Source organism: Castor canadensis, chromosome 6, assembly GCF_047511655.1.
Source record: "Castor canadensis chromosome 6, mCasCan1.hap1v2, whole genome shotgun sequence".
Taxonomy (NCBI): domain Eukaryota; kingdom Metazoa; phylum Chordata; class Mammalia; order Rodentia; family Castoridae; genus Castor; species Castor canadensis.
This window is the reverse complement of record NC_133391.1, coordinates 18,348,963-18,371,512: the sequence shown is the minus strand read 5'-3', so window position 1 is coordinate 18,371,512 and position 22,550 is coordinate 18,348,963. Positions and strand designations below refer to the sequence as shown.

Below are 22,550 nucleotides of genomic sequence, written 5' to 3'. Positions count from 1 at the left end.
TTTTTATATAAAGAGAAAATTAATTTTTTAGTTCATGTTAAATTGTAAGTGTGGTCTATGAGAGAAGAAATGACTCTTAACGGTAGAAGTAACTCAAACAAAGCCAGGAAGGACAGGAATTGCCTTTAAGAATCTGCAGTACAACCAAGTAGAATGAGGGTATGTAAAACTGGCAGTGGGTAAAAAACAAAAATTACTTTTCAGATGTATGTTACATGAAAGGGCTTATAGGTCCTCACTTCTGGCAAACACCTTCAGTAGCACTAGCTGTGACATAAGGGCAGGGATAAGTAATGTCATATAAAAGACCAATTAAACAATGAGGTCTGGACTAAACTAGAGCAGGAAACAACAGTCTATCAAAGGAGAATTCAGGGAAGCACTGTCCAACATTAGTGAACAGGAGTCCTTCCTGAAACTATCACAACGCCACTTACTGGTCAGGTCAGGTAGTGACATGGTGGCACAACACAGGGACTCTGCCTATTGCAGGCCTCGTTCTACCGTCACCACTGTGAAAAGCCAGTTCATCAATACAAGTGCTGCTGAAGCACAGTTTACATAGGACATTTTCCCACTGGGCAGGTTTAAGCACTCCTACTTGGGAAAGCTGAGTATTCTTCCAGGAACTCCATCTAAAAGGATCTGCAGCCTTGCCTGCTTCATCAAAAAGGACCAGAAGCAATAAGCAAATAACAGAACCAAGTTAGTTTTTAAAGTCTAATGGGATATGTTGGTAACTGCAAAACCCATCAGACAGGAGTGTCTAGAAACGAAAAGATGAAAAAGTAACAGAGGGAAGGAAGAGAAGGGAGAAAGGAGAGAAGGAATCATCCCACAAATAATTAAGCACAATAATTAAAAACAACTGGTTAAGACAAAGCTGCAGACTAAGATTCAAATGCCTGTGAAGAATGTTACTGGTAAAAAAGACAGTGGAGTAACTCCACAATCAAATGTTCAACAGTAAGAACCATTTCCCAGAGAGATGCAATCAAGGAATCTTCTGGAAAGACTTGTAAACAGGCGTGTTTAGAAGAACCACAGAGGTAAGGAGAAGTAACGTCATTTCCACCAGGCCCACTGGAAGTTGTGCCATCACACTACCATGGTTGGGCATCATTGGCATGGGTTAAGCATGGCATTTTTAGGGAAGGGATAACTCTAAGCCAAGCATCAGCAAGAGAAGATGTTGGCCAACAGAAAAGTGCCAGGTTATCTGCTGACACCAAGGTGGATCAAGACTTCTAAGTAACTGTTCTGCCCACCCCCGCTGCTCTATCCTGTAACTTCCAGAGGATACAGGAGAAAGGACCCTTCTTGGTAAAAGCACACACACACTGCTTCAGCACCAGGCAGTGCCTTTAGAACACCACCTATGAGGCCACAGACATTGGATGGCTCCTTGGGGGAGCAAAAGCCACAGGTTCCTTGAGAAGCTGGGCTGATTTATAGCACCTTGGAAGAGATGCACTCCCTCTCACCTACCCACACAACCCCCAGCTCCTTGTCTGGACAACCAGAGTGAGCCCCAGAGACATTTTCATTCCTTTATGCCACATAGCCACTAAAAGAAAACATAAAACACTGGAAGTGAAAACAAGCAGACATGAATCTAGGATGAATGGATATGAAAAAGGACCAATAAGAAAACTTGAAATGAAAAATACAGTCCTTGAAGTAAAAACTAAATAGATGGTTTAAACATCAGACTTTTTTTTTTTTGATGTCTTACACTTTATTTCATAATGGTGTTTCTTTTTTTTTTAATTTTTATTTTTTTATTATTCATATGTGCATACAATGCTTGGGTCATTTTTCCCCCTGCCCCCACCCCCTCCCTTACCACCCACTCCGCCCCCTCCCCCTCCCCCCCCCACCCCCTCAATACCCGGCAGAAAATATTTTGCCCTTATCTCTAATTGTGTTGAAGAGAGAATATAGGCAATAATAGGAAGGAACAAGGGTTTTTGCTGGTTGAGATAAGGATAGCTATACAGGGAGTTGACTCACATTGATTTCCTGTGCATGTGTGTTACCTTCTAGGTTAATTCTTTTTGATCTAACCTTTTCTCTAGTTCCTGGTCCCCTTCTCCTATTGGCCTCAGTTGCTTTTAAGGTATCTGCTTTAGTTTCTCTGCGTTGAGGGAAACAAATGCTAGCTAATTTTTTAGGTGTCTTACCTATCCTCACCCCTCCCTTGCGTGCACTCGCTTTTATCTTGTGATCAAAGTTCAATCCCCTTGTTGTGTTTGCCCTTGATCTAATGTCCGCATGGAGGGAGAACATACGATTTTTGGTCTTTTGGACCAGGCTAACCTCACTCAGAATGATGTTCTCCAATTCCATCCATTTACCAGCGAATGATAACATTTCGTTCTTCTTCATGGCTGCATAAAATTCTATTGTGTATAGATACCACATTTTCTTGCTCCATTCATCAGTAGTGCGGCATCTTGGCTGTTTCCATAACTTGGCTATTGTGAATAGTGCTGCAATAAACATGGGTGTGCAGGTGCCTCTGGAGTAACCTGTGTCAGTCTTTTGGGTATATCCCCAGGAGTGGTATTGCTGGATCTAAACATCAGACCTTAAATCAGTCTAAGGAATTTTTAAAAAAGAAGTGGTGAACCACATATAAGTGAGAAGATAGATAATATAGATATACACACAAATACAGAAGCAAAATCATTGCAAGAGTAATAATAACCAGAACGAATTACATGAGCAAGGACATAACATAGTGCTCTCTAGAGCCTGTGATGCCCAAGTGACCTCTTTGCCAGCCTAAATAAAGGGATGGATCACAATGAAGGCCAATCCTGACTTAACCCACTCACACACAAGCTTCTGAGTTAATCTCTCCTTCCTATATTTAGATATAAACACATATTTGAATGTGACGAACTAGTGACTGCTCCTAAAACTGCTGGCATCATCAGCTTGTCACACTCTAGTCTTTAAGGTTCCAGAAATGATGGTATAATCCTTTAAGAAGATATATTAAGGGCTGGCGGAGCAGCTCAAGTGGTAGAGTACCTGCCTCCCAAGCGTGAGGCTCTGACTTCAAACCCCAGTACTGCTATCCCCCCACAAAGAGAAGAAAAGATTAAATAAGAGAACTCCCTGTATATAATTTACAATAGAAAACAGGGTTCACAGGCACTGGGGATGCAGTCGGCTCACCTGATGACCAAATACATTCCATCCTCCTTATTTATAAGAAATCAATTACAGTAATGGGACAGTTTTGTTAGTGTTGGTAGAAGGACTGTCCATTCAACTATATTACCCAGAGTTTACAGAACCTAAACTTGAGAGGGATTTTTTTTTCTGTTATTAGAGAAATTTTTTATTACCAAAATGAAGATCATATTTATGTTTTCTGGTCTTCTGATATCTAAGTAGGCACAAGTTAGACCATTATGAGCTGTCTTAAAACAATGGCAGTGGTCCCGTGTTTACAGCCTTTATAAGATTTACTACCTAACAAAGGGTTATTATTTGCATGGACCTACTGAAGTGCTTGCTGCCTGCTACTGGCTGTTCCCATTGATGGTGTGATGTAGTTCATCCTGTTTACAATATGTGGCCACCACCATTGGCTGTTGGCTCATTGCACAATGCAGATTATTTATCTTATATAGATCAGTAACACTAGATTCTCACTTTTTACCTCCTTAAATTAATCCATTTTAAATGTATCATTCTCCTGGCTTCATAATCCACCTACTTGTGTACATTTTTATTGTCACCTCCTCAGTTCAAGCTTTCATAATCTCATTCTTGAATTTGTGCAAAAGGCTCTTCATTGGTCCTCCATCTTGGCCTCTTGCTCTCAATTATTCTGGATTCTGCCAGGTGAAATCCTCCAAGATAACACACTCACCTCCTACCTGAGAATCTTCAGTCTCCCAATTCCCAGAGATTTCAAATGCAAACCATTTATTCTTACTGACAGTTGTTATTACTCTTGAGTACATTAGGTAACTAACCCCGCCATCCTTCAAAACAGTCTACGCTATACATCTGGATTGAAGCCTTCTCCAAGCACTCTGGTCCACACTGACCCTCCCTTTCTATATTATATAACTTGGTATTGAATCAACTGCACTGTCACATTGTTTTATGGGTGTTCATTCTGTGTGTTCACTCTGAGAGGGTCAGAGCCATATCTGGAATATTAGATTGGATTCTCAATATCAAATTTTAAGAAAGGAAATGAGAAATTCAAGTGTGTACAAAGGGAGTAAGAATGAGGGTAACGGAACTGAAATTACACTTTAAACAGAATGTTTGAAAGAAGGATTTTACTCTGGAGAAACACAACAGCTAATCAAGTAACGGAGGCTCAGGTATGATACACACTGCCTCAACCTAGTCTCAACATAAAGACATCACAGGGCTCAAAATACAGAAGAGCTGTTTATTGTTAAGAACTGTCAAATAGACCATGACAAAGTAGAGTCCAGAGGAAATCCTCCTAAGTCAATATCCAAAAGTGACAGATAAAATATTTAGGGCATCTCTTTTCAGTGGGGAGGCCAGAAACCATGAAAGTACGTAAAAATTCCACAGTGGTAATCAAACACTGGATTTATTGTTGATCCTGAGGGCTTCGGTAACTTGGTTTCTGAATTCTAACACCACACACACACACACACACACACACAGAACAGACCAAGGCTGGATTCCAAGAAAGCCAGAAGAGCTAATCAAAAACCCTGTCAGAGAGCCAAGAATATCAAAGGGAGACACCGCAGTGCTAAATTAAGGAAAGGCACAGCCCAGATAGGGGGCAAGTGTGCCTGTCCTGGCCTTGACTCAGGTAGAAGTGGAAAAGCAGAAAAATGCTGGTGAGGCCCCTATTCACAAGACAAGCCCACTTCCACTCAAGAATTAGGAAAAGACTCCCCCTAATAAAATGGTCCATAAAAATCTCAAAGCAAAAGTTGCGCTTAATATGGGTACAGAATGAAGTATCCTGCTGGGCCTCACAGAAGCAAGTGAAATCTTCTCTAGATTAAACACAGACCTTATAAGAATTTCACAAATAAAGTTCCAAAGAATGCAAGTTCCTAACAGCAACAAAATAATCCCACTAAATGCCTAAATAAACACATCCCAAGGTCTTCTTCATGAATAACTTAAAACTGTCAAGTACCCTCCTATTACAAAACAGCCAGAGTTTCAATACAACCTATTTCAGGCTCAAAGGCTGGTCCCAGACACCCTATCTCTATCTCCAAGGGAAAAAAAGATCAGGCAGGGCCAATCTGAAAGACCACAGGATAAGTATCCCTGAAGGCAAATTCCAATACCTGCTCTGCATCTAGAAGCTAAGCCCTAGCAAGGATCAAGTTTGGAGACCTAAATCCCAAATGCCTGTCTTAATACAGGTGTGAAGGAAGGGAGCAATGTGGTTTCAGACAAGCAGCGCCCCCTGGCAACAGGCTGAGGCAATCGCGGTTACCCTTATTTCAACTCCCAGGACTAAGGTCAAAAGATACTGGCTCAAAACCTACAAACAAGTGGTGACGACACCTTATTTATAAATACCAAAAACTGGAAACATCCAAGATTCCTGTGAAAGTCAAATGCAAAGGAAGCTGTGGTGCATGCATACGGTGGACTATTATACGACATATATTAATAGACCAAGGAGGAACTTAAGTACCTATTGCTAAGTCAAAGAAGCCAGTGTGAAAAGGCTGCACACTTTATGATTCCAACTACATGACCATCTGGAAAAGGTAAAGCTACAGAGACGTTCAGAGATCAGTAGTTGCCAGGGACTCAAGGGCTCAGTGGGGAGGATATTAGGGCAGGGACACTATGTAGTGGCAGTGAAGCGATTCACGTGATGCTGCCATGCAGACATGACATTCACATTTTTCAAAATCCATACAACGCAAAACAGAGAAAGTGAACCCTAAACAAACACTGGACTTTAGTTAATGAAAATGTGCCAATATTGAACTCACCAATCATAACAGATGCACCAACAGACTCTAGATGTTAGTAACAGTGGCAAGTGAGAAGGGAGAGGAAATGTGAGAACTCTCTAAGCCTAAAACTGCTCTAAAAGTGAGATCTATTCAAAAGATAAGAGCTCATTACAAGCAAGACCAGACATACAATGAAATGAGCAACATAAGAATCATGAGAAACTCCCAAGTACTTAAGACTCTGGAGTATTACATATAGACTATCAAAACAAGTCATGTGGAATCCAAAAAGTAAGAAAGTAATAAAACATGATCAAAATGACCAACCAGATGTGAAAAAATCAAATTTCAGTACGAAAAGTGTAATGGCTGAAGCTGAAAATTCACTAGGTGGCATAAAATGCAAATAAGAAATATCTGAAGAGAGAGACAGCTGAGTCTAAATAAATTATTTAGCATGAGGACAAACTCAGATATGATCTGGGAATATGAGCTGAGAACTGTGGATGTGTACTATCAGTAGTGGGCTAGTAATAGCCACATTAGTAAGGTTTAATATGCATTAATTGGATTTTCACACAGTCAACTTCTCCACGGCAACAACAGCCTAATGCAAGGAATAATGTTCTCTGAAGTGGGAGGAACAACTCTTAATTCACCTGATAAAATTGGCTGTAAATGTATAAAGTAAAAATTAATAGAACTACAGGTGAAAACTGGTAAGTATACAATCAGTGTGAAATGTCAACACATCTCTCTCATTAACTGAAACATCAAGAAAACAAAATGTTAGTAAAGACATGACTTAAATATAATTAATAAGTTTGATTTATCAGCCATTTATGAAGAATCCTATACTTAGTCCCATTCTTCTCAAGTCTATATGGAACAATTATAAAACCTGAAAATGTAACAGGCCAAAAAGAAGTCTCAACAAATTTGAAAAATGGTGTTATTGTAACCAAGAGTTAATTAATTAAGCATTCAACTTTAAAAAGAGTAAATGTCACCAGTACATCTGGAAATTTTAAAACATGTCCAAGTAATCCTGGGTCAAAGGTGAAATCATAATGAAAAATTTGAATACTTAAAATTGAACAATAACAAAAATTTCATTTGTGAAAATTTGTGGAATTCAGCTCCTTATAAGAAAATTACACCACTAAAATTTTAAATGTCTGAAAAAACGTCAACAGAAAAAGTTAGAGAATAGAAGAACAAGGCAAGAAAATAACAAACAGATTCTGAATTTCAGATATGCCCAAACAGATTCTTTCTCAAAGATGAGTAAGATACATAAAGCCCTCGCAAGGCTAAGCTAGAGAACGGAAGGGTGACAGAGGGAGACCATATTAATAACAGGAAAGCTGTGGAAAGCTAAGATGCAGCAAGATTAAAACTATGGTGAAGGAGGGCGCGCTTCGGCAGTACGTACACCAGAATTAGAAGATACAGACAAGAGGAGAAAAGGAAGAAAAGTAGCTAGCAAACTGGAAATAAAAGGCAACTTTCTCCTTGGTACAGTAAACACATTATGTCCAATAGTGAACTATCACTATTACCATTAAAGCCATTTTCCTTTAAAACCAGAAAGCAAGATGGGGTGGCCATTATTACCACTCCTACAGACACAGTGACGCAAGGAAAAAGGAAATGACACGTGAGAAGATTGTGTCTGGGTATGGACCTGCAGCATGATCTTGACTTGGAGTTAAAAATACTTTTAGCCTCATTTGTAGGCACACATGAACCAATAGGGCCCAGCCACCTTCTCACATGGAATTTAGACTTATCTATTCTAGAAGAAGAAGTGAAATGGTAAACAAACATGAAAAACTACACAACCTCACAATGAAAATTCCAACCGTGATTCTACTTCAAACACACCCAGTTATCAAAACTGGAAAAGTGGATGTGAGAAAGGCAAGTGACGAGGCTGGGAGCAGTGGGGAATTCTCATACGCTGGTCTTAGAAATGGAGGGCATCACTTGGCAAAGAGTAACGTATTACATATTTTCCTCCTGAGTAATGCCCTGGAGAATCTTTCAACGTGTGCCTCTAGAGACAGATGAGAGCTCGCATGGCAACACTGCTTTTAGAGCAAACTTTCTTTTAAAGAAAGTTCCTATTAACCAGACGACCATGGGCACGAGTATAACGATATGTATTACAGAAGGTGGGTAAGTCATGGCCTTCCATCCACAAGGGTGGGGGATGAAACATATCCCAGACAAGACAAACTGAAATATTTTCACATGTTCCTTGTGTTTTAGAAACACAGACACGTGAAGTAAAAATATTAAACAAGAAAGTTAATAGACATTCATACAGTGGTTTCCTCTGGGTACAGGGAGAGACCAAATGAACTCCTTACTGGTAACGTTCTGTGTTTTGGGCAGTACTGGGATTTGAAATCAGGGCCTTGCATTGCCACCACTTGAGCCATGCCTCCAGCCAGCCTTTCTGCTTTAGTTATTTTTCAGATAAGGTCTCATGCTTTTTGCCCTGGCCAGCCTTAGATCTTGATCCTCCTAGCTCAACCCCCCAAGAAAAGGGATTACAGGCATGGGTCACCACTCCTGCCTTAATATTCCAGTTCTTAACCTATATCTACATTAATTTAAACAAAATTTGGTTCCTCAGGTGGTACTGAACTTACCATTGTAGAAGTCTGATATTTTAAGAAATACGTTCACTTAAGTGAGGTATCTGGAGAGAAGACAAGTATCACAGAAGAGATGTGACTTGGTTTCCCCTACAGGTGTCTGTCAATAGTAAGACAATAATTCTATTTTTACTGTAGTGAACAGCACAATGTACATGTGGTGCTGGGCACAGATGTGGTTTCTAGGAGGCTGCTGCTATGATGCCACCATTAGAAAAGTGAGCCTCAAAATCAAGCCCCTTGGTCCATGATGGCCACACTGTGGCAATCAGTTGAAGCTGGAGCCTGGCATCTCAACCTGCTGGCACCAATGTCACCTTGCTGCTTCTATGTCCCTGCTGCTCACACCTTCCACTGAAGCCACATTAAGTGACACACTTACCATGCACACAGGGTGGCTCACATAATCCCTGCACCAATTTCAGCTCAACATCAATACTGTGCCCATCTTATAGATGACAAAAGAATGTAAAGGATGAAAATGAGTCACTCAAAGTCACACATATCCTAAGGGGGCAAATTCTGGGGAATCTGATTCCCAAATCCCTGGATTCACATTATATGCACTGCTGCGCTACAGTGCGTATCAGTAACTGACATTCAAGGCTGTTGAAACTACTTCACAACCCCCAGTATCAAATATGGGTCTCCCCAACTCCCCTGTAGCTAAAGTTCTAAATTCAGTTCATCTTCTGCCAGTGAGATGAGCTCATGCGGAACTTAGACAACCAGAAAAAAAATACAGGGCCCGTCCCCGGACTGTGAGGGCCAAAGAGAAAATTCCAGAACTTACACACCAGAAAAAAATACAGGGCCCATCCCTTGGACTGTGAGGGTCAAAGAGAAAATTCCAACAGATGTGAGTGCTTTCCGCGAACCCCATGTTCCACTGTCTGGTCACACTTCCAAGTGTGGCCTGTGGTGGCTGGTGTCACAGGGCTGCCAACAGCAGAAGCAGTTTCTTTGCCTCTGAGTTAACACTGGGATTATTCAACCTTGAAATCAATAGTCCAAGGGCAATGTCTACACTATACTCCTGTGGACTTTCCAAATATTTTATTCCTATGATAACTCCCTGAAGTAACTAAAATTATTAGCATTTACTGAACTGATAAACCTTGAAGTCAAAAAATAAACAGAAAGCTTGGTGGACTTCAATTCATCTCAAGCTCCTAGAAAATTAGTTATATAACCCACATGTGATTCAATTTTATCTTTAGCATATTCTCAAACCACCTGTTTCTCTTCTTTCTTACATAAATCCCCAAAGCCCATGAAACTTCTAAGAGGAGGCCATTCAGATCCGTCATGCTATGTAGAGGCTCTTTCATCTATTTTCCTTCTATGCCTGGGAAACACAGACTAGTGCATGTATCCTTCATGGAAGACCTCATCTCAACTCTTAGGAAATATTTCCTCTTTTGAAACTTTTACAAAGAATACAATGCATTCTCCTAAGATTTAGAGATGTTTTAAATTTTTTTAAAAAAAGAATTAGACTTTCTTGAAGAGGAAGCAACACCACGCTACCTGGAAAACATAGTAAGATATGTACTTTCAAAAGGAAAAGGTGTTATAACTCAGGAAAGCATAATACACTCATTCATTAAATATCAAACCAGAAAGCATAATCTCACATTAAAGAACTCGCAGTCATTTTCCAAAAGAGCTGGGTTCAAATTTCAGTTGAGTCAGAGCTGACCAACACTGAGAAAGTCCTTGGGTTTGCTGAACTTCCATCTATTTAGTCTTAGAAATATGACATTTATAACTGTCTCCAAAGTTGTAATATTTAAAAAGAAATTCCACAGATGAAATTGCCTGCTCCAAGATGTGGGGTGCAGCAAGTACTAATGCTAAGTTCTCACTTATTTCTTAATTCACACTTATTATTTCTTAATTCTCATTTATTTCTTAAATATGTTATGTAAGAACACTATCGCCCACTTCTCCTCAAATAAAACAATTTCCATGGAGTAGAAATCCTAATCTACTAACACATTACAAAGTCACAGGAAAAGTGCCGAAAAGATAAGGTAAAAAGTTTCTTACATATAACGGCAATTAGTCCTGAGACAAGTTAAGACGTACCCACCATTTCAACTCCCCTTTAGAACTATCAGCATGGTGTTTACTTTGCTATCTCCTACTCTGTCTTCACTCGTCACTCCAAAATATTGTGAGTACCCCCCCAAAAAAAACCAAAAACTGGGGCAGGTAAGTCAATCTACATAGTTTATATTCCTTCAGGTTAAAAACAAGTAAAGCACTAGACAGACACTTGAGAAACTTTACAGATCATTGATTGTGATGTCTGCACTGATCAGTTCTTATTTCAGTGTTACTGCTACAACACTCTTTAGAAAGAAAAAAGTCATGTTTTTAATAAAATGGGAAAAGAACTGATTAACCCACTAAAAGCTACAACCAATGCAACAGATGCCCAGATGACCCTCTAACTGTACTCTACAGTGGGTTATAAAGTCTTGGTACACATTGACAGTAACACTTACTGCCTTCCCATCCAGACAGTTTATATGGAATCTAAGGGTGTGCCACAATGAAAGCAGTGACTGATGGGTTGGCAGGAAGTGGCCACAGTAAACAATGACAACAAGACTTCCCTTCCCAAGTCCACCCCTTTCCCCTGCTACTGCCGGACTACTGGATGACAGCATTGGCAGTGGGACTAGAAGGGAAGAAAGTCGGAAAGTGAGGGCAAGAGATACGAGCAGGACATGAGCTGAACAAGGGCAGGGCTGTTGCACAGATGACACCGACTTACACTACTGTTTGGGTCATTTCAAAACAGACCTTGGAAACGCACCTCACTTGGCTCATCACCACCTTTCACCTGGCTTTCACCCATCTCTCCATTCTCATAGCTGCTGCTTTTCTCCACCCACAACTCGGATTTTTCGACAGTTAGTCGGAGCTGGTCTAGATCCGCCTTGATTTGCTTGTAATTGTCTACGTCTTGATTGGACACCAGTAACTGCACCTGAACACAGAAGAATTTCAGTCCTTAATGTATCCATGCAGCTTCCTTCGCTCCCAGCTCCTTCATAGCTAAAACCCTGGTCTTTAAAACATCTTTTAGGTAAAGTTCCATATTTCTAGACCATTTATGAATATTTTAGGTGTATCTTGACAGCGAAACTTACCTTGAGTATCTGTGAATTCTAATCAATATATTCACATATTAAAAATGTGTACAAACATTTCAAAGTGCCAAAGAGTAACATAATTCAACTCTAATTTCACTGCTCATGTTAATTTTTCTGAGATTTTCCCTATAAATCTTTTGGAAATGAGGTAGAAAAATAAAAATAAATGGAAGAAAATATTGATGAATACAACCTAAATTTCATAAAATAAATTTGATCTTGTTATCGTTTGTATTATATGACATGCATACATGTGATACTAAATGCATTTGTGAGACTTTCTTGTAATTTTTTCATATTCTTTAGCATATTCTTGTAAAACTTTTCTAGTAAAGATCAATGTGCCATTAAATACAATAAATGTCAGTGAAACATACATAAGCACTTATGTATCACTAATGATCACAAGATTGATGTCTTATTCAAAGAGCACAAAAAGATTAGATCCATAACAATTCCTTTGCCTTGGATTTGTGCATTTTTCAATCACAAAATATTTATTTCAGAGGTATTGCTTGTCCTACCCAAATGTGTCAGTAAATTTTGGGTCAAGATAACACCAATAGCAACAAAACTCCTAATATGTTATTATCCCCAATGTCTTCCTAAATCTTAGTCCCTGTCATTTTTATTAAAGATATTAACTGAAAATCACTTGTGGGGAACTCTTTCTTAAATTGATCATATCTCAGCATAGACAAGGCTGCATCTATCTTCAAAACCAGAAGTGTTCCCAGGAAAATCTATACAGTCTCATTAACTCTGCAACCAAGAAGTGAGGGAGGACATTACAAACAGCACATTCAGAGCACTGTCTATGGAACCACTGACAGGAACTCAAATATTATCTATTTTTTTCTTTTCTGAAGTGCTGGGGATCGAACTCAGGGTCTTGCATATGCTACGCAAGCCTTCGCCCACTGAGCTCCACTCCACCCCAACCTTACCTGTTTAAATGCTTGTAAAACCTCGGCTCTCTGACTGAAGTGTTTGAACAGGAGCTGCAGGGCTCCCGACAGCAGAGGGGCGTAGTCATGCATGATTAAGTGAATGAGGACTCGCAGGAAGGTCCTGCCTCCTTCATCATCCAGCTGGACTGGGTTTTTTTCCTTTCTATAAGCCAAAAATGATAGTTAAGTAACATTTCTATAACATCGATACAACAGAGATTTGATTTGTAGCTCTGTTTTGTTAGTTATAATTCGTGTTCTCAAGTCATGAAGTGAAAGGGTAGAAATTTTCTTTTGTCTAACTCACTACATGACAGGTGAGAAGGGACTGGAGAGGGGCAGTCCACAGGTACATTGTCACAGCCAGAGAAACTCTCCATGTTTTCATAATGGAACCCACTACGGTGAATGGTTTATCTACAGACATGAGCAGGTAATGAAAGCGCTGCACTCTGAGAAGTGTATCTTGGTTAGTTGGTCAATGAGCAAGCATAATTATAGACTGTATTTACCCAATCCTAGGTGGTACAGCCTACCGCATATGGTATACGCATGTGCATACAGTATACTGCTGTATGTTATAAGCCTACTGGTCCTGTGGTGCCATGTTACAGCAGTCTAAGTCAAGCACAAGAGAAAATGAAGATACAAAGTGTATTAGGCTTTTGCTGATTTTAACACAGCATGCTGTTTTACAGTGGACGCTTTTTAATAAGTAAGAATACACTCTAAAATAACAATACAACGGTGCAGTAAATACATAGGCCAGTAGCAGCTGTTTCTTATCATCATCGGGTACTCTGTAGTGAACCTAGTCATCTGTGCCATGCTTTAACACAGCTGGCAGCACAGGGGTTTCTTCACACCCTCATCATAGTGAGCATTGTGCTCAGTGGTATATGGCTATGGCATCACTAGTCCTTAGGAACCTTTCAGGTTCAGTTTAATTTTACAGGGATGCTACTGTACACGTGGTCCATCGTTGACCAAAGCATCATCCCACAGCACATGACGTACTAAGCTGAAATCATATGCTGGTTCATGCTTCCTTCCAAGGACTAATGAAGTGCTTCAGACGGAAACACAACAAAAGCTAACCTACAGTACAAAAACAACGCCAAACCAAATGTTCGCCACAGATAAAAGTCTTTTTTTGCTGTTCCCTTAATTCTTTTTCTTATGCCCAAGACAGGGTCTTGCTATGTAGCCTAGGCTGGCTTCAAACTCAAGATCTTCCTTCCTCAGCCTCCTGAGTACCAGGATGACACCTTGTGTCTTAATTCTTAATTCTTGCTTAGCCTTCTAAAAACAAATGTGAAAAAAAATAGACTTATCACCTTCTCATGGGATGTCTGCAACAATAAGTGACACTACAATCGCTAATTTTAGTGTATTTTATTTTTATTTTGATTGGTATTATTTCATTTCTGAAAAAGAAAAAATTTCAAAGCAACAAATGCAAGGGCACCTGTGGCAAAAGGAGGCAGCATGCCAAGGGCATCTCACTTTCTTTAACCATGAATAGTTCCAATTAGCAGAAAATAGCTTTATTTCTCACAAATAAAGGTAATGATAACATTAAAAGCAGTTACTATCTTATCTCAAATACCTACAATTCAGGGAAGCAATGTGTTAGGAGCAGTGATTTTTGTATCAAGGAGTTAAAGGGCATCTTGTGCTATCTTTCTTTGAGGGAAGAAAAGTAGAGAATTGAGGGGAAAATTCAATACACTGATCTCATCTCTCTTGTTCCTCTTCACTGCCCTAAAGAAAAACCATGCTTTCCCCTCTAGAGTAAATTAGCAGCTTCCTTTTGGGCAGAAATTATGTTAGCAACAACAGAGGCTCTAAGAATAAATAGCATGGAAAGGTGAGCAGAAACTCAGTATCAACAGAATTCCAGTTAAAATCTTAATACCAGGCGGGATGAGACAGCAGGTGTTACCGTACCTTCCCGCAAACATGGTTTCTGCTTGAGCTGCGATTTCATCTATGTCAGGAACAATGGCTGCAAAGATAGGAGGTGAAACCTGTCATTGTCATCAGGAGCCACGATGTTCATGTTACTACTCCCTTATGTGAAAATGCCTTGCCTGAGTGTCTTAGTTCTTCCAAATATCAATTGAAAGTATAGAAAATTATAATACAATGTTAATTAGACATAGCATTTTATTGTTTTACTTATTTATTTAGGTTCTGGGGACTGAAACTAGGACCTCACATATACTAAATGTCCATTTTTAAGGTCCTTGTTATTCTATTAAACTAATTACTACTGTAGTCAGAGATGTATGTAAAAGATAAGAAATCATCATTTAAATAGAGGCCTATAATCTATAAGTGTGTGCATAAATGTGACATATCAAATATATGTGTATATACATACATGCAACTTAAACTGCTAATGCCATGGAAGGAAATATTATATATACAATATAATATATAATTATAAACATATACCTATGTTCTTTTTGTTTTGTTTCTTTCAGTATGGTGCTGGGGATTGAACTCAGGTCCTTGCACTTGCTCGGCAGGTGCTCTACCTCTTGAGCATACCTGCAGTCTTTTTGCTTTAGTTTGTTTTTCAGATAGGATCTCATGCTTTTTTGCCTGGTTGAAGCCTCAGACCATGATCCTCCCATCTCTGCTTGGATTCCAGGTGTGCCCAGCCAGAAGGATAATTACTTAAAGAGTCAAAATATAACAAGCCATGGTACTGTACTGTACCTTCAAAAATGTTTCTTTTTTCCCCATGTAAGCTTACTACTTGAAAAATTCCTTCTCCAGTATAACAGGTGGTTTTTCTATGTGAACCAGTAGATTCCTCACTATCCCAACCACTGGCACTTTGAAGCTATCTTTATTGAGATAACATGTTTAAATGATAAATATATAATTCGTTTCTCATCTCCAAAAGCATAAAAAGAAAAAAGAGAAAGCTACAAAAAAGAAAAGCAGGTCTTCCCAGAAGGAATCACTTACAATACACACAGGGAAAGGAATGGGGTCAATCAGAGAGAAAGGGTTTTCTGGGGTCCCCTAGACCTTCCCTCTGGAACTTTACTGACATATAGAGTTCATGGTTCCAGAAGCCTGGCTTCTGGAAGCCAATAATTGCTATGCTCCGTCAATTGTGACAGCCAGCACGCTTTCTGGTTTTGCCTTCTCATTCCTGGAAATAGCATTTTGGGGTTCTGCTCTTCTGGGAAGCAGAAAAACACTGCTGCAAAGTGACATTTTTAGGAAAGCCATCTCCATCTTCAGGAGCACCTGCCTTTGGGAAGTTGCTAAGGATTTGGGCACAGACATCAGGGCATTGTTCCATACCAATTTTAACTACACACTTGCAATTGCTGTCAAACTGACTGAGGGACAATAAGGAAGACAGGTTCTAACATTGTCACTGTGGTTGTAGTTAGAAGAATCTTTTCTATCTGTGTGCAAATCCTACACTCAGAAAAAGCATCCTATTAACTGCTTAACAGTCTGGCATACCTATCCTGACCTATGTGAAACAAATGGTAATTAGTATTTCTGGGTTTTCATAAAGTCCTTTCTATAATCACAAAAACTGCACAATCATTTTGTGCTCTTTTGTTGCTATGCTCCAAGTCTCAAAGGTTGATTCCATTCTTATACTTTTATAAATATGAGAGTTGAAATAAAATTCCAGTTTATAACTGTACAAAGTAAAAAAACACAAAACCAAAGCAACAACTATATTCAGGCCTTTGGAGAATGTCATGTTTTATTCTTGAGTCAGCTTATAGCTTCCCTACAAAACAACTTTCTTTCTTTTTGTGTTTTATTTTGTGATACCGGGCTTTGAACTCAGGCTCTACCACATGAGCTACACCACAGCCTCTTTGCTTTAGTTGTTTTTCAAATAAGATCTTGGGTTTTTTGCCAAGGCTGACCTGGACCACAATCCTATTTATGCCTCCTGCATAGCTGTGTTAACACAAACCTTTTTTGCCAGGATTGAACTGCAATCTTTCCCATCTCTGCTTTCCAAATACCAGCACACCAAGTTTTGTTTGGTTTTTTTAATATATATATATACTGTATATATACTGGGTTGGACTTGAACTTGTGATCCCCCTTCCACAGCCTCCTGAATGCTGGGATTTCCCAAGAGCCAATTTTTCACTTGGATTTTCACCAAAATAGCAAAATGCTTAAGAAAATCATACTGGAATCTTTGTTCCATGACTTGCATGACCTTTAGCAAGTAACCTCTCCCTTCTCCCCTTGATTTTCTCCATCAAAGGCACAATAATTGGAACTTGTACATCACTGAGTTGTGATGATTACAAAGGATGAGGTATCTATAGGATTTAGCACCAAATAACAATAAATATCCTCATGTCTTTCCAGGCAACCTATTTCAGTGATCTGTCTTGGCTCACTCTTGTCACTGGTAGAGATTATGTCTACATTTTCTCTCATAGAAATACTATCATGTTTTAAAATACAAAACACAAGAAATTTCAAGTAGCTTAGAGGCACAGTAGGCCAGGAACAAATGACATCACAGAGAAGGTACCTGATGGTAGCAAAGAATCTGGAGAGCCGTTGACAGATGTGTCAGCATTATCCTCTCCAAACTCCTTCTTGTATATCGACAGCATATACGAGATCCTATAGTCCAGTCTGACACTCAGGATGAACTAGGCAAAACATGCAAAATGACAACATTTTCTATTAATTGGCATAGTGTTAAAAATGCAGTTCAGTACACAACACAGCTGTCAACATTTCAAATGAACTAGTATAAAGATGCACAAACCCTTAATGTTCAGTCATCTGCATGTTTATCAGCTTAAGACCACAGAAAAGGATGCATTTCCATTAGCAGTGTTTATAAAATCCAACAACAGTTTTTGAAAACAAGGAAATTTGTCCCTACATGATTGCTCCCAGTGCGCTATGGATAATGAGGTAATGATGGTGTAATTCCACTGAACACTTCGCAGAGTTTTCATTGGCTGTGAGGGGAGAATGCCAAAGTGAGGTCCTCTTTCTTACACAAATAGGTTGAGATTTCAGCTCTGATAGAGTTGATTCCCGCTGTCCCTCAATCAGTCCTAAAGCCAGGCTCTAAGGGACCAGGTGAAATAATTGCACACATATGCAGTGGATTTCCCCATTGGTCTTTGGGTGGTCATCATTATTCTATTAACTGATGCATCAATAGCAGTTAAGTACCCAGCAAAGCTCCAGTCTGTGCTCAGTGGTTTGGGGAATGCAAACCCTTGAAGCCCACTGTGACAGCCAATGAGTGGTTGGGAAAAGGAGTTACACAAGATCAGAAAGTTATGGAGGGCTAAGCCACGAGCCACAAATGCTGTGGAGGTCAGAGAAGGGGAAAAAGTCAGGCTATACCACAGTCTGTAGGAGAGTTTTTCAGTTACCTTCCATCCCAGCTTAACCTTTGGTCTCAGCATAATTATTAAGTGTCCCCTGCACTCTCAAGAGTCCCCTTGAGATAGTACACACATGGTAACCCAAGTTTTAGGAAAATAGGCATTTAATTGAACCACTGTATCTTATCTCACTGCCTATGACACAGGCCATCCTTGGATCACACTCCTCCCTCCCTTTCTCCCCATGCCCCAGGCTTTCCTCCCACTGTCAGACTTCTCTGTGCTGTGGGCACTGGGAAGCCTGCAATTTCTCACTGTACTTTCACAGTTGTTCACAGAGTCTACTTCACCTGGAACATTCTAGTCCTCCACTCCGTAATAAGTCTTTTTTGAGATATCCTCCCAGGTTTCATTTAAAATGAAGCTTTCATTTAAAATGAAGCTTTCACTGGTCCCCCAGCCAAAATTAGAATCTTCCTCTCTCTTTCTTCTCTCCCTCCATAGTCTCTTCTCCCCTTTTCTGTCTTCCACTCCCTTCCCCTCTTCCTCCTTCTTCTCCCTTCCCCCCTTTCCACATCTTTATTCTCCGTTGGCACAGAGAATATGCTCCACATTAGCCATTCTCAGTCAAATTCACCAAAATCAGTTAAGCCAAACTCTGAGGAAGGTGCTTGGGATATTAAAAAAAACTGTGCCATAGATACAAGTCTTGCTTTTGAAAAGTTTATTTCTATAGGGAAAAAGAAACACACAGGAACTCTTTTATTAATGCGCAGTGAGTGCTGTAACACATACTGAGTGAGGTCTTTCTAGTAAAGAGGGATTTTCATAGTGGAGGCAGATTGTGGCACAGCCAAAAGAACTCTCAGGTTTGGCTGCCTGGAGAAGGAGGGTGGGAACAGAAGTTTAGCTGCAGGTGCTCAACAAATAAATATTTTTAAAACTCCTATGTAAAAAGGTAAATATCAAAAACAAAATGTGAAACACTCATTTTTAGTTGAAGATTAATACCTATGAAGTTTGATTTCATAAATATAACCAAAATAACAACTTTCATTTTCTGTATCCAACTATGAAAAATAAATAAAAGGTATAAGGAGGAAAAATAAGAAAAAAAACAAAGCCAGCAAAAGAGTTTAGAGGAGAGAGGAAGGGAGGGAGGGGGGGAGAGAGAGAGAGCATGAGCAGGACTGGAAAAGAGAGAGACATTAAAACATAAGGGGACAAAAAAAACAGAGGGACCCTGAGAGAGAGGAGCTGGCAGAAAGTGCAGCGCTGCCAGGACATGGCTACAGAGAAATTCTTGAGCAGCTGTTCCAGAAGGGGCACATGCTCAGAAGCATCACACAGGCTCAGGGACACTGACCAGACACAGAGACACAGCTATCACAGAGCAGACAGGCGTTCAAGGAAAACTCATCAAGTGCCAAAAAAAAGGCAGTAAAAAGGGATCTGCCCTGGACCTCAGCAAGTCGCCTGCAAGAGGGTCTGCTTTTCTGAAACTGCCGCTACGATGAGGTCGCACATTGCAGAGGTCAGCCCCTGAGCTGGAGGCTGTTATGCTGGGTGCTCATTAGGTCTCTGGGTCAGGGGATCGCCCTCTTTCTCAGCTGAGGAATAGGGAAACCTTAAATGATTTTTCAGGGCCATGAACACACAATTGGGAGGCCTGCCAACATTTCTCAGGATTCAGCCTTCAGAATTCCTGGAGGAATGGTGAAACCTTTTGTGACTGTAAATCTAATTTCTTTAAAGGAAAAATGTACAGACCCTTCCAGGACTGGTGACCCACTTCTGGTAGCTCAGTCTACATTAAATTATGATAAAAGACTTAGTAAAATATATCCAGAATCAAGAGATTCTTGAAAACTCCAGGCTCCATTCTCCAAATGTGGAATAAATGCCATAATTAAGGTATTATCAAACTGCTTTCCAAACTTATCAAAAAAAAAGTGCTAGGAATTCACAACTACTATAATAGGAAGCACAGGGAGTTTAAATTCATAAAGCTAGGTATTACACTAGGCTAACTGTTAATCCCTGAGGAAAAAAAACAGAGAGATAGTCATTTATGAAATTTAAAACCAAGGATTAACAATTTGAGTTTCTAACAAGAAATCTATACACATGGAATCATATGTTCTATTAAAAATAAGAAAATAATTAGAATTCAATCATTAACTTTGCTATAAAATCTTTCTTTGATGAGGGAAAAATTCAATCCAAGTCAACAATGGATGGGAAAAAATGTGAAAGCAGTTTTACCAACCTCAAAGCAGTCCAATTTCTAGATATCACTGGTGTGTTTAGTGGAAACAAGCAAATGGGACTAATATGTCAAAGAGAATTCAGAATATTTGCACCGTGATTTGGAACAAAAAGTTTAAGAGAAACCAGTAAGCAAAAGGGCACACTTGTCACTGAGTGTCCGCTAGGGGCGCACCTGCAGAATCTCGATGATCTTCAGTTTGGTGTCCATCACGGTCACGTCTTCGTGCTCGGTGGGGCTGGCGGTCTTGCTGGGGTGGATGCTGGGCTGCGCATCAGGCACACTCACAGGGAAGACAGAGCCTCTGCTCAGCACCATCTGCGTCATCATCTCCCCCACCCCATGGATGGTCCTCATGACGTTGTTTCCTGGCACAAGAAATGGTCTTCCTAAGTCAGCACACACAACCCCTGGAGATGCCCAACTGTGACGTGCGCTTTCACCAAGACTAAGGAGAGGCAGTGAAGACAGGGAAGAGGAGGATCAGTCCTGCTCAGCTGTGTGTGTGCAGTGGTACTGGTGTTAAGATACTGCAGACCATTTCAAGATGACAGATTTTACAGAGGAAGTTTACTTTTCTCAGAAAATGCTTTCAAATGATGCACCAAAGGTAAACTGCTAGTACTTCTAATACACACATCAGGTCCTTCTGCAACACATGAAATCCTACCAACTACCTCTCCAATCAGCCCTAACTTTTACAACAATAAAAGAAAAAAACGTTTTAATTTCTAGGACACAGAGAGTTGCAAGTGGAGATACAAAGATTGTAGCCAAGTCCCCCCATAATGAAATTAACAAATGTCTTTTCTCTTGTAAGAGCTTTAAGCCATCCTGCAATGTTTACAAGACAATAGCTACATGAGCGCCCTGGGGGACTGAGACAAAACTCTCTGAAGCCCAAGAGTTTTAGAACAACCCAGCCACATAGTGAGAGCCTGACTCAAAAGAAACAAAAACACAAAGGTAAACAAAAAGCCCAAAGAGCACATTCTTTCCTTTAAAACTAAGAGAAAACCTAAATAAACCCTGTGTTTCACTTGCTTTTAGTGACTTTTGCTTTCATCACAGGTTTTAGAAAGCGCTTAACTAAACAGCTCAGTAACAGACTCTTGCTAGCTGTACTCATATTTCTGAGATATGGTCACCTGATTGTTTTAAGTGTTTTTAGGAATTTGGAGTTGGCTTTGATGGACTCAATCTGGTGACCCTGTCACCTGTGCTTTTACAAGTGCCCAAGAGGTGACTTTTTGTCAGAGTGGAAACCCACCTGCAGACCTTGCCAAGGTCTATTTTTGGAATAAGCGTCCTCCACAAGTCCATGATGTTCACAGAGACACACACAGACCACTGAACGCATCACCTTCCTACACCTCAGACCTGTTCCTTCCGTAAATGCCCCTAATCCTGTCATCAAGAGTTGGATTTGGATCTGGAGGTGCCCCTCCCCATGTTTCCCACCATGTGAACAAACTCTAATTTGCAAAACCCTAGTTTCGGTGATTGCCACGCTGCGTGATGAAACTGGTTTGGTGGCAAGACTGCATAAAAGGAAATGCTGAGTTCTAGCACCCCAATTCTGTACTCACACCAAGGACTTTTCAGCTTTCCTCTCCTAACAGGAAAACCCTGCCAGAGGACTTAAGAAAAAGAATATCTCATCCGGGATGAAGCCTTTATTCTCCAGTACACTTATTCACATGGAAAACCATTGCCTGAAAGTCACAAAACCAATTTTGTGTGAGATAATTACACAAATAAGTTGTGAGCAACATGACTGTGTTCAGTGGAGAGTCCCTCTCTTCCTGTACCTTCTCCTGGAGTTTGGCTTTCTGTTCATTTGTCCATTGATGGAAGTGCATGGCTTGCACCAGGGACCTCCTCCTCTCCTCCTTGCACTGTCTACCATCTGCACCCCCCTACCCCCTTCAAGGGATTTGTGCTCTCCAGCCCTGCTGCTGTTTCCCACTTCTCTGTTCCAATAACAAGCACCAGACTCCAAAAGAATGGTTGTCTGCTTCTCTTTCCAAACAGTGGTCTTGGCTTCGTGGGTGTTCATGGAACGCTGCCTGAGGCAAAGGCCTAAGAATCTGACAAAGAATGCTCCCTTCCCTATGTGGAACATGCACCCCAGAGAAGGGAACTGGAATAAGATGCAATGAGATAAAACCCTCAGCAACAAGA

General features: G+C 40.2%; 2 protein-coding genes across 12 annotated transcripts in view; both read right to left on the bottom strand.

Annotated features, from left to right (window-relative positions):
* The window catches only part of Itpr2 (inositol 1,4,5-trisphosphate receptor type 2), an 842,075-nt gene that overhangs the window by 230,033 nt on the left and 589,492 nt on the right, over nucleotides 1–22,550 (bottom strand). The gene's annotated exons all lie outside the window — the stretch shown is intronic.
* Nucleotides 10,247–22,550, bottom strand: part of LOC109687063 (inositol 1,4,5-trisphosphate-gated calcium channel ITPR2-like) — a 147,639-nt gene continuing 135,335 nt past the window's right edge. Inside the window, exons 19-23 of one of the 4 annotated variants that reach the window (XM_074075826.1) lie at nucleotides 20,541–20,734; nucleotides 17,278–17,401; nucleotides 14,682–14,739; nucleotides 12,729–12,894; nucleotides 10,247–11,615 (exon numbers count right to left, since the gene is read on the bottom strand). In XM_074075826.1, the coding sequence (XP_073931927.1) occupies nucleotides 11,418–11,615; nucleotides 12,729–12,894; nucleotides 14,682–14,739; nucleotides 17,278–17,401; nucleotides 20,541–20,734 (740 nt within the window). In that variant the 3' untranslated portion in view covers nucleotides 10,247–11,417. The remainder of the gene's footprint in view (nucleotides 11,616–12,728; nucleotides 12,895–14,681; nucleotides 14,740–17,277; nucleotides 17,402–20,540; nucleotides 20,735–22,550) is intronic. The other 3 variants (XM_074075824.1, XM_074075825.1, XM_074075823.1) reach the window with 3 other exon arrangements.